At 40.0% G+C, this 13,031-nt stretch overlaps 1 protein-coding gene across 2 annotated transcripts in view; it reads right to left on the bottom strand.

Moving 5' to 3' along the window:
• ptpn4a (protein tyrosine phosphatase non-receptor type 4a) overlaps positions 1 to 13,031 on the bottom strand; it is a 37,485-nt gene that overhangs the window by 4,482 nt on the left and 19,972 nt on the right. For both annotated transcript variants that reach the window (XM_035676751.1, XM_035676752.1), the window contains exons 10-21: positions 11,697 to 11,760; positions 10,742 to 10,914; positions 8,971 to 9,039; positions 8,715 to 8,849; positions 8,016 to 8,177; positions 4,460 to 4,619; positions 3,660 to 3,743; positions 3,354 to 3,410; positions 3,023 to 3,179; positions 1,790 to 1,956; positions 1,007 to 1,097; positions 728 to 789 (exon numbers count right to left, since the gene is read on the bottom strand). In XM_035676751.1, coding sequence (XP_035532644.1) covers positions 728 to 789; positions 1,007 to 1,097; positions 1,790 to 1,956; positions 3,023 to 3,179; positions 3,354 to 3,410; positions 3,660 to 3,743; positions 4,460 to 4,619; positions 8,016 to 8,177; positions 8,715 to 8,849; positions 8,971 to 9,039; positions 10,742 to 10,914; positions 11,697 to 11,760 — 1,381 coding nt within the window. The remainder of the gene's footprint in view (positions 1 to 727; positions 790 to 1,006; positions 1,098 to 1,789; positions 1,957 to 3,022; positions 3,180 to 3,353; positions 3,411 to 3,659; positions 3,744 to 4,459; positions 4,620 to 8,015; positions 8,178 to 8,714; positions 8,850 to 8,970; positions 9,040 to 10,741; positions 10,915 to 11,696; positions 11,761 to 13,031) is intronic.

Genomic DNA, 13,031 nt, shown 5'->3' with positions numbered 1-13,031 from the left:
ATTATTTCCAGCAATGCTAACAGTTATGGGGCATGAATCTCCAAACATCTTCACATACAAAAAAACCACACAGAAATTAAATTGAGATCTGAAGTCATTTTACGCCTTGGCCTGGGGTAACAATCAGATTGGACAACAGGGCAGCAGGATGTGATACATATCTAATAAATGATCACATTCATGAGAAACTGTATTAAGTGGATGTAAAGGGCCGATTAGATGAGTGATACGCACGGGGGCGGAGTGTTCTTCACGCTCACAATTAATCATTAATTTAGCCGTAGAGAGAACACATCATTCAACTATAAATGTTTTTTTTTTTTTTGTGTACTGTTCAATACAAGCCATTACAGGGTATTTTATCATAACAAAGACCCAAGTTCTGAATTCTAAAAAGGACTTACTTTAACATGATAGACGAAGCATCATGTTACAGATGTCGAAAAGGCTTAAATTATTAAAAAGAAAACACCCTCTACACCATCCACAAGCAGGCTGAATAGTATTTAGGCTCCCCAACATTTGGCGACTCAAAAGAACATTAACTCAAGATGTAATTTGCTTGTAAAGCTGACGTGGTTAATTCATTCACCAGTATGGCCACCGTGGTGTTTCGACATGTGTTTGTGGTGGCTAGCAAAACAGACCACCCACCACGCCTCAACGAGGAAAACACAGAGATATTGATGAAGGAATAAAAGAGAAAAATGAGAAAGAACAAACTCACATTGATGTAATTTGCATTGATGTAGTCATCTGTGCTTTTCAGAATGACCCGTGTGGCATCATCTGCGGAAGGAGACAAAAAAAGACAACAAAAGGAGGTAAGATTACATAGAGAGAAAGAGAGAGAAATGTTGACAAAGGAAGAAAGGAAAGATTTCAAGAGGGAAAAAAAATCAGGTGGAAAAGGGAACGTGTGTGAAGGAAGGAACAAAAGGTTAATGTCGGCACATATTTGAACACACAAGCAAACAGAAATAGACAACCGTGTGCAGTCACGTACAAGGAGAGATGTCTCTGTAGCGATTTTTGGAAACGTTCTGAGGTAATTTGGCACACAGCATGGTCATCCCCGGCCTCTTCCTGTACAGTTGCTGAAAAACAAAAAAAAACAAACAAAAAAAACCACACAAATTTAATATTAAAGTTGTGGCAGAAGGAAGACGATCAGTAAACACTAAGTATTTATTTTGCCTGTGTATGTAAATATGCAAATGTTTCAGATGTGTGAAAGTGATTAAACCTACTACAAAGAGTATCAATCAGTCAATTTAATACTGATGCCTCTATGACCTACATAAAGACCATAAAGACCATCAGCCAGAAGACTATACTATATACTATAGGCTATTCTATAGTTATTCTTAATGCCTGCCACTGGGTCAGATTCCACTTGAAATCAATGAAATTAGGTGGTAGAAATAACTAAACAACTAAATTAAATTTCCTTGTTGCTGCTTTAACAAACACACTCAAAAACATTACGTATGTTTGTGTGCATGAGCGCTTTCATGCTGTGACTTTGTGTGCATTTATGTCTGGGTGTGTGTGTGTGTGGTTGTGTTTGCAGTTAACATTCCTCTTCAGTGAAAGCACAACACACAGACCTTAAACAGGAAACCGTTAAGTGATTACAACAAAGGACAGGAAGTTATAGGAATGTGAACGAGGAAAGAAATGTGTGACAAATGCTCCCATCAATCAATCAAATTTCTGATTCTAACCAACAACAGGAGCGTATATGGACAGTGTCTGTTTATGTGTGTTTGTTTCTATTTCTCCTCACATCAAACTGTGCCAGTATGGCTCCACTGATCAGGCCTTCCTTCAGTGTGACCATGGAGTCCCTCAAAGCATGCTGGTCTAGCTGGGTGGGGTCCTGAGGGGACTTCTCAGGGATGTATTGAAAATCTGGCTCCGAGTCCGCCTTCTCCTCCACCACGTCGTAGATGGCTGGATGGGACAGGGAGGAAATATTTCAGGAGTTTATATACACACAGCTGTTTGTGTAGGCTATGGGAGTAGTTGGTTTATCTTTAAGTAAACAATGAAGACAGAAAACATGCAATAACCAATGCACTACACCGCTGAGAGGAATTCAATACATTGATGCACTGCTCTGTTGTAAGGGAGGAGAGAATGCATAAATCCCTTTCTGACCCAGTTAAAATACCAAGAATGTCCATGTTTCATCATCTTTAAAAGCTTCCCTCCCACTTTGCCAATGCTGATTACAGGAAATGCGTTGCCATCTCTCTACATGGTGAATACATATACCTGAGATGTACCGAAAGCTCAATGTACAACTTCAAACAGTAGAGCTCTGTTCAAATTATAAGAGAGAGACTGAGCAGTCCAGAAAAGACCAGAAGAAGAAAAACTGGAGAACAGATGCGTAGCTGTTAATCTTCAGGAGTGGGCAGCACCAGCTATCCCTGTTTCACGCTTTGCCTTGTTATCATTTAAGTAGAAAATTCATGCATCACTAAATTGAAACAGGTTACACCACATAAAGTAGTTCTCACACAGAGATTAGTTGTTACTAAATAGATACACCCAGCAACTGCTAGCTATAACTGTGATGTAGCTAATGGAACTGAAAAAAGATCACACCTATATTTAAGATCGTCAGTTAAGTTTCATTTATATTGCTTGGCCTCCTTCCTCACTTCCTGTTCATACTGGTGATTGCTTTTGACTGGACAGCACTAGAGATGTTTCCTAGCAACTGATTTACATGAAGACATTCCTTAGCATTCCCAAATTATTAAATCACCTTCTTCTGAAGAGCTTCTTCTTAGAGACAGTTTTCTAGATAGTCTCTTATATAGATAAGCTAAAATATACAGGAGGTGGACAAAATAACAAGAATACATTACACTCTAATACAGTCCAATAACAGTGTAATTGTGTTGAATTACAGTCTGTTTTTCCAGTTCCTTAATGCCCATCTCTTGTATTTGTCAAAGATAAAAGGTGACGTAGACCCAGTACATTCAAACCAATGGGAACCACTCACCATTCGGTCTAACCAATAGGATGAGCTCGCCAGAGTGGCTCTCACAGCTGGCCTTGATGAACATGACAACCTGATCATGGGTGTGGTCAGAAATGTCACGTCCATTAATTAAGACCACCTGGTCCCCCTCGTTAAGGCGAGGCACACACAGGTCAGCCTGAAGACGGACAGAAAGACAGAGAAAAGACAAACGGAGACATAGTGAGATAAATCATTCTGAAACTTTCATTTCTAAAATAGTCAGCTATTTGCGAGGCTGCATTTGTTTTATTGTCGAAAGAAAATGTACTTATAGTCATCTAGTGACTGCATGGGGCGGTTGCTGACTTACTGATGTTCCCGGAGCCACTCGAGAAACAATGATGGGCATCTTCTGGTCAGCTCCACCCTGGAGATGCACAGACGCACATCAATTAACAACACAAAGCTTTCCACAAATGTCCTTCATTTCTGGGGAAGAGCTAATATTTAGGGGGTATGGAATTTGTCATGATGCATGAAGACAATTTGTTCAAAGGGTTTTGACTTCTTGGCATAAAAAAATAAGGAAAAGAAAGATAATATATATAAAAAGATACATTATATCTTTATTATTTATTATATATACAAAGTTGTCCCAACTATCGTCAACTCTCACCTTGACATTGAAGCCGAAACGTCCGTGTTCATCAGGTCTCATCTTGATTAGGACCAGATTATCATGAGGGACAACTCCATTTAGCTGCAACAGCAAAGTTGAACACAAATATATGAAATTCAAACACTGCTCTCTTCCATACCACCCTCCTCTGGGGCACAGGAATATTGGCTACAGCTCTAACACTACGACTATTACTTGGTTGATATTGGTTGGCAAAAAAGTTACTCCATTATACTGTTTCATTCAATTTGCACTTGGCTGGAATACAAACACATCTTTAATGTAAGATCAGGATTTACAGTGTCAAAAATGTATTTTTGGCTACAAGTGGGCAGAAGAAAATATCAAAAGAAGCTGACAGACAAGCATAATCATTTGTAACCTGACAAATTGAGGGCCAATATTAACTCTCCTTTTAACACTGTGGATGTTCAACTATGTTCACCAAACCTGCACTAACTTTGTCTCGGTAAAGTAACAGATTCACTAACTGTTACCTTACCTAGACAAAGTCAGTTTGTTTGCTGGAACTGGCTGCCTATCGGGATGTTGATGACTGCTGCTGAGACTATATACACTACATGTTTTGGCTTTAAAATCAAAACAGTAAGCTAAAAAAAAAGGCATAAAAACGTTTCTTAGAGCTGAATATATGGGGAAATTCTCTGTCATTTCAGTCCTATATGGAACTTGTTTTACCACACAATGTGATTTTGTTCAATGTTAATTAAGTATTAATTACTGCAAGCTCATGATGCAGTGAAATGACTGCTACTGTTTCATGCTGCCATACTGACCGTGGTCTTGTCAGCATTGACAGGAACATCATACATCTCGTTGAGGTGGTTATCCAGGAGGCTCTGCTGAGAGTGGGCCTGGATGATCTGGCTCAAGGTCTTTCTGCTCAGCTGCTTGGGGGGCAGAGCTGGAGGTTGACTGTCTAGCCCCTCTGGAGACCTGAGGGAGGGACAGAGAGAAGGAGACAGAAATAATCAGTTTAGTTTTTGACGCAAACAAGTATTTTTCAGATGCAATCTGGTTTTAATTCCATTTTTTTTACCACTATTCTATACGATCACACTTATTCAGTAAAGAACAAAACAATTACTACTTATTATAATTGTACATAATTACAAAATGAATCCCTATCTTGCTGTTAAGCAGCATAACTACTGATGAAACAACCTGGCCTTTTAAAGATGGAGGGATATCAAAGGCACAAAGCAAAAGACACAAGTAATGGTCTAGCTAAAGATTGTCCTGTTTGTTAAAGAGGTGGGCTTTGGTAGAAAAGGAAAAAGAGATGAATGGAGAAAAACAGATAACAGGGGAGTGAAAGAGATTGCAAGAGACAGAGAGGCTTAATAGCACTGTGTTAGTCACAATGCATTAACCTCAATAAAAGGGCTACAAGAGGAAGGAAAACACTCCCCTCCATCATCCAGACAATAAAAGGCAGTCAGTGTGTATGATGAAACAACACGGCCAGTCAGGTAAGGCTTTCAGAAGCACCACGGCTCACTCTCTGGGGGGTAAAAGCCAGTCATTTCACTCCATGTCTGTGTCCGTAAGTGTGCGTGTGTGAGGTTGTGTGCAGGCACTCCTTAGGGGCGAGAACACCAGTCAAAGAGCATTGCCTTTGTTTTGGCTGCGGCTACTGGTGCCACTTTGTGTCTTAAATACACACACTGAAACGAACATTTATTATGGGTCAAAACCAGGTCAGGCTTTCAGAAGGAGGGCAGTGCACAGCAGGCATGAGCCAAGACGGCACATCCTCCTACATGACTGCATTTCCTCGACACGACACAGACGAGGGAAATGGATATGGAAGTATCTTCATACCTCACCACAACTTAGCCAAGGCCCTGGGATAGGGAGATTATTTACACCGGACATAACGAAGCCCTGCTTTTTAAGTTTGAAAGCCTGACAGAGGACAGAACTAAATGAGTGTGCACAGCGACAGACGAATGACATGGGTACATGGGAAGACTAAAAACAAGCTGCTATAAAGCACCATTTTGCACCACCAAAAGACACTTTCAGTGCACACCCAGTAGTTTTTAAACAAAATTATATTTCCAAAGGCAACTTTTGCTTTGCATTTGTGAAGAAACGTGTCTGATTATAGCATACAAAGTAATTTATCACAACATACCATACTGTTGGATGCAATGTTGTGTTATAGTACCGCGTATTGTATAATTGCACCTTTTTGTTCCCTGACACTGTCATGGGTAATAAAGACACTGCATGTTAAAAACTATCACTGTGATGTGGCGTGGTTAGCTAAACAGATAATTTTCACTCTACACAACTAAATACAGAACATTATAGAGAGTGTGTCCCAAGGGTTATGGCTTTGTTGTATTGCTACATGTGTGGAGCTGACAGTGTATAACTGTGGCCTGTGGGAGAAAAAGCAGATTCTAATTTAGTTTTTATTGGAGGAAAATCTTGGAGGAGCTTTGGGAAAATTTGGATTATGGGCCTGAGTAAAGTGATGGACCTGAAAATATTGGAGGAGGAAATTCTGGAGCCACCAAAGCTGAGCGAGAGGATAGAAAATGCGAGTTTCTTTCTTTTGACAATAATTTTCTTTTGGAAATGGTAACCAGCAAACTATTTTCTGAATAATTTGGAGATATTTGAGATTAGGAAGGCCCAGCCCCGGCAAGAAAACTGGGAGATAGGGAATTTGGGATGCTGAAATTGGCAAAAAAATAATTCACACCAAGTTTCCTCTGCCTGCAATAGAGTACTTGTCCAAATGAACTCTATTTACATAAAGTTATCAAGTTAAGACATCATGTAAAAAGCTCAGTTTCATCTTACTCCTTCTAACATTATGGCGAATAGCTTTTGTGCTACAAGCTGAATGTAGTTCTGATATTTCAAACATCTGTCAACAAACTGACAGAGAACAGATGTTGCAAAAATTTACCACTAACCAAATTATTTAACCATTTTTAGGGGGCAATTATTTAAGCATAAAATGTGATTTTAAAGAAGTGGGTACTTAAGGTGGGTATTGAAAACAGTGATGACTAATATGGATCAACCACATGAAGCCAATAAAATAATACAAGAATAAGGTGTGTGTTGTCTGAGGAAGAAAGAGCAGGTGATTATGTCATCTTTTGGCTCTGTAACAGAGCGATGAGCCAACAACTTGGCGTGTATCTGTATGTGTTATGATGGTGTGTGTGTGATTGGTGTTATTTGTAGGCAGCGGACTACCACTTTGTCATTATGCTGCTTAACACTCGCGAATTCCAATCTGAGAAATGTTCCTAACTCCCCATCTCTATGACACATCACACACCACACTACACACGACACACACACCTACTGTGTCAACAGAAAAAGCATGCCGTATCCACAATGCATCTTTTCCCGCATTCAAATCACACAAACCGGTCCAGGCCAACAGAACATGTGTGCATCTTATACTGAGGGCTTATTTCTAGCTCAATATATCAACATTCTTCAGCAGAGAATTTATTAAGGGACTTTAAGGTTGTTGTTTTTTTATTGAGAACACTTGTTTTTGATAACACAGCCTCCACAAAGTATCGCTGACTGAGTGAGCAATGGAGCAAGAGAGGGAAAAAAAGTGACTCTTTGATAAGTATTTCCACATTACATTTCACAAGGTTTGTGTGATCAATGAGCTATCAAATACCAAACTCCTGAAAGCCATGCGACAACACTGTGAGCCAATGTTTGTCAGAGTATTAGAAGGTGAGGTATGTCAGTGTTGAAGAAAGAGGTTCCAAATACTGGTGTTTTCCATTTTCAGAATCCATATGGACAGCTGTACAAACTTTACTCATAGGCTTTCGGAGAAGAAATGTGGAACTTTGTCACCAGATAGATTTATAGTGTGAGTCACACACACACTAATTTCTAGCTCAGCCCTGTTGTACAACCTCTCCGCCCTGCTACCCTCTATAAACACATTTTACAGGCTGTTTTTCAAAGGGTTCATCTTCTCAATGAGGCCGACTAAGTGACACTGGGAGAGGGTGTGAACTGTTGGGAGAAGCCACAGACACAGACAGGCATTTAAAAACCAGTCAACTCAGCAGTACAGTCAGACAGAGTGGCACTAACACTGATGAGTAAAATTAAACTTCAGAATTAAAGGGCAGCAGTTTTGGAGGGGTGCTGTATTTATGTGGAAGTTAATTTACAGTGAAAGTCAAAGGTTTTCCCCCCCCCTAAGAGAAACAGCATTATAGAAAGTGAGTGCATCAACAACAAAGAGGCAGAGAAAGAAAAGAAAGATTTCTTTTCCCCCCCCATCAGTCGTAATTTCATCAAGCGCCCAGCAGGGGTGAGACTTACGGTGTGGAGTCCAAGCTGATGCTGTTGGCCTGCGTGGACGATGCTGACTTGTGATTGGAGGAGAAGACAGGCAGACTCGGCGAAGCGTGGATCACGTGATCGACTAGGTGACCAACGGATGACGGTCGTAGTCGTGTGCCCTCTTGTACAAACAGCGAGTTCCTGACGAGCACACACAAAGACACATACTGTTAAAGAGGATATTGACCAAATTCTCTCTGCTGCTTCACTTTTTGTTTCTTTTTTAATCATCTTTCTTTTTTTTTTTAGGCAAAGTTCTTGTAAAGCTAAGTGTTGTCTTGGTATTGATACTGAAACTATTAATTATTAAGGCAAACTGCAGGAATGCATATGGAATTATGCAATGTTTCTTGATTTTGGGGGATAGAAGTAAGTCAGAGGTTGTGGGTGAGCTTCGGAGACTTGCTCAAGGACACTTCTGCAGCATAAATATTTGCCGGTACAGTTCTGAAAAGACTTCCTAGCTTAAAAAATGATCTCTTTTGCAGCTGCTCACTAAACAAGAACAGAACATGTTCTTCTTGATCTGTAGTTGCTTTAAAAATGTATTTGTCTTCCCTTTTTAACCAAATGAATTAAACGCTTAATTCAATTAATATGCCGTCAAACTCATCATTTTAAATATTCCTCATCATGTTGATTACATTTAAAGTAGGAAAGTAGGAAACTTGGACTCACTGATTGGGCGTCCCAGGCGGTGAGCGAGTGGGCAAGCTCTGGGTCTCCAGTCTCTCATCCGATAGGCTGTTCCTGCTGACCGACTCCCAGTCGGTTCCGCCCAGCAGCTTCCTGGCCAATGGCTTACTGGGAGATCTGCGGAGACCAAGACATTCATTCAGTTAACAATAGTAACAATACAATAGAGTTTTGTTTATGTACCCTTAAAGGCTTGTAACGGCTAGATTCAACTAACCAAGAGTGACATGATGATTACCTGGCAAACACTCTGTCCTTGATGCCTTTCTCCTTTCCATACTGCACAGACTGCACCTCCGTCCGCCCGCTAGAGACAGAAACAACAAAAACAACATTCATTGGACTGTCATGGAAAACATTAACTGAAGGGAAATAGGCTGGAAATCTTTAACCCCTTGGGTTCAGCAAGGCTACAAAAAGTGATTTCTTCTTCTTGCCCTGTTTCCCGATCACACATGACAAAAGGAATATTTGTTTAATTCATATAACTATATACAGCAATACAGCGCACTGATGATTATTACTGTTGCACAACATGCTTCATATCTGATAGATAGCTAACTAGCTGTCCATAGTCTGGACCAACTCAGCTGTGAATAGTACAAGAAGACACTGTATTACCACCAAGTTACAGAAACATTGACTTTTTCTTTCTTTTCTGTGGCAGCAAACACAACTTACAGTAACTATTACACCGCAACCTGAACTTATCTACACACTTTATGGCAAACGAAAGTAACGTGACTATACCTCAACACAGCAGGAAAGACTCACTTCCTACAATAAACAGGCACAAGTTACCTACAAGCCCACCTTTCTTAAAGGGGAAAGCTCGGCTGGTAACACCCAGTGCAGTCAGGCTGTGGGTGGAGCAAGGATCAGATTCTTTACTGAAGTAAAAGTACTAAAACCACAATTTCAACTAATGTAAATTATGTCTTATTTTCTCTATTTTATATTTACTATTGCTCTATTTCAACTGCTTTAATTAAGCACATGTATTTTGTATCTGATTACTCCATTACTTGATGGAATAATAGATAGAATACTTGATTACTTAATTAATCGATAGCTTCAGCCATGCAATTGAGCAATAAAAGCACCAGTTCATCAAGCAATTCGTCATCCGTTAGTCACCAGCATTAAGAGTTGAACTTCTGTCAGCCAGTAACCAACCAAGTGCAAAACAAGATAAACAAGATGGATATCATGTAAAAACACAAATTCTTTATTATAAAGTCAGTCAGCATCTTACAGTAAGGGTGAAAACACACACACACACACAGATAAGCCAAACATCAGAGCGAGGCTCACTCGCGTTGCATCACTGCTGCTCAATAATGCATCACAAGACCTCCAACTCTCAGTTCATATCTCACTTATATTTCAAGGAAAAAGGAAATAAAAAAGTTTCCAATGAAGTGAAACTAAGTTGTCACAAGGAAATGGCATCATACAGTACTGAGTAAAATGTTTGCAGAAGTGACTTCATGTTGTTTTCTCAGTTGCTGTGAAATGTACAGTATATCACCAGTGAAACCAATTTCTGTGAAGTGACACAGGATGAATCATCAAAGAACGGCTGCAAGCCCCAATACAAAAGTTCTTCTTTCCTCTTTTTTTTTTTTTTAAAGGTAAACCCTGAATAATTAAACAGTGGTTTTCTGGGGGGAGACAGCATGAGAGGCACCCACTAGCCTTCCAGTGTATCAGTCTCTCAACCCAAAGCGAAACAACTGCATCAACTTCCAAACAAACATGCATTTCTGTTGATGGTTCCCTGAGGCAGGGCTACTGCTAAGAGTGAGACGGAAGGAAATACATAGACAACGCATCCACAAGTCTGGGTCTTGTGTGTCTGAATATGTGAGTGTACATGTCAGTCTGTCAAAGTCTGGCTGTCAAGGCAGGATTTTTTTAACAGATTCTCTGTGTGCCCTGTGGATTCTCTCCATGTTCCTCTGGGAGTGTGTATATATGGGTGTGTGTGTGTGCCCTCTTGTTCTCACCAGTATCTGAATTTTGAGCCCAGGGTAAAGTAGTGAGCGAAGAAGTTCTTCTGTGGTGGGATGGGCCGCTCCAGTCTGAAGAAAGTGTGGTGCTCCACACAGGCCTTCCACAGGTTTTTACAGGCCCGATAGTTCACCATGTTGAAACCCAGCAGCGTCTCCCGGGTCTCAGTCTGCGTGCGGGGAGGAGGAGACAGCTGTTAGTGGGACCACCGAGCAACATTTTGGCATTCAACATGTGAGGTGACAGTGGTTGACCAGTATTCAGCCAGTTTATCTAAATGTAACAGTAATGCAAGTAAAGATATATACATGCAGTAAAGATAGGCAGTGTGTAGATCAAAATTAAAGTATGATATAATAAATCACAACGTTTTAAACTAGGCCAAGACGATTATGCCTTTTATTATATTAAGAAGTTAATGTAACAGGCAGGTTGTGTACATATACAAACATATGTTCAAGGCCAGTGCAGCTCTCTAGATGCATTCAGGGAGGAGGCCGAGAGAAGAAATGGGAGACAAAAAATGAAAATAAAATAACTGTATCATTTAACTGCGAAATCTCATGTAATAACTAAAATGTTCTTATACTGTATAGACAACAAAGGCTTAAATGTTGTAGGGCAATGTAAGAAGGATGAATGATGGCCATGCAGAATAGAAAGAGATCCATGTGTCAAACAAGGGATACAGGACGCAGTGGGGGATTAAAGCAGAGTCAACCAGGACACAGACAGCAGGGGGTTAATCTGACACTGATTACACACACACGTGCAGACACAGCCCAGTTAACATCTTCAGGGTATCTACAGTATATACACACATTTACAGTATGTACAGAAACACACAGACAGACAGACACAAACAGACACTTTATCTGTTCGCAAACAAGACACAATTGTGGGAGGGCGGTGGTGGTTAATAAGTGTGTCTGTGTGTGTGTGTACACCTACCGCCTCTCTTCTCAGCTGGACGAAGAACTGTTTGCACTTGAAGGAAATTTTCACTATTTTCAACCTGGAAGCAGGAAAAAAAAAAAAGAAAAAAGAAAAAACAGAAGTTAGTGTCTCCATAGTTAATGGACCTGTATTGAGACACTGACGTTACATTTTTATTAGCTAAATGTCAGTCATTGAACTGTGGAAAATGTCAGGAGTAGGCAGTGTAAAAATCTTGAACAAATGTTATTTTGATCATTTTGTTATAATAAAAAGGAATCAAATCATACAGCACTTAAAAAATCATAACATTGTTTTACTCTAAAATAGATGAACAATGTGTTTTGGGCATTTCAATAAGCATGCAAAATAATACAGTAACACAACAAAATGGTGTCATGTACTTGCTCGACGGAGCCAAGCAGCGTCACGCCTGATGTTTCACATTATGATCAGTGCTTTTTAATTTCATTATTTGCTGAACGGTGCTCCTCCTAATAGCCGTGGCCAGTTATTGTGATAATACTTGATGGTTATTACCAGTAACATTAAGGTAATCATTGATGCTTTTAATTATGCCTTTTTGTTCCCCTTGAATTCACTTTAAGGTTATTCATCTTATTCTACAATGCCTGGAATATATATTCTGTATCAGTTTGATCATTAAAGCTATATGATGTTTAGTGAAATATTTAAACCCAGAACGTTTTTCAGAAACAACCAAAAACAAAGTATATCTTTGGGGCTATTTTTCACAGATGCAACTAAGTATCTAGCTGGCTATGCAGGAAGATAATGTTCTTAGAAGTAAAATATAAATATCTTTTGTCACGCAAAGGTTGAAGCTTAGCCATACTCTTGCTTCAGTCCACCACATTCAAAGCCCTATACAGGTGAGCTGAAGATTTCATTACTGGCAGTGTAGATAGAAAGCACGGCAGGTCCAAACTTCTCTTTCACAAATCAATAAACAGAATAGAAAGGCACACGCTGTTCTTTGAGTAAGCTGTCACATCCCAACTGTTCATTTAACCTCCGACCCACTCCTCCTTCCATAGCTGGAGGGTGTGGGTTACAAGAGTATGACGAACTGGAGTCTCCTAGCGGTTCATCTTTTCTCATCAATCTGTCTATTATCCAGTCATGCGTCTAAAGAGGAAGAAATGGTATAAAATAATGTTTGAATCAGAAGACCACACACGCATGGCCACAGTAAGAGGTCTGCTGATGAGCAGCAGAGTAACATAATCCCTCCCTAGAGCTCTGTTGCTGCTGTGACTCATCGCTCCCTGCTAAATATATTTTACATACTTACTCACACACACTTGCATGGACAAACACACACACACA

Source organism: Morone saxatilis, unplaced genomic scaffold (assembly GCF_004916995.1).
Source record: "Morone saxatilis isolate NCDOM2014 unplaced genomic scaffold, NCSU_SB_2.0 Contig5, whole genome shotgun sequence".
NCBI classification, from domain to species: Eukaryota; Metazoa; Chordata; class Actinopteri; family Moronidae; genus Morone; species Morone saxatilis.
This window is presented reverse-complemented; position numbering and strand designations above follow the sequence as displayed.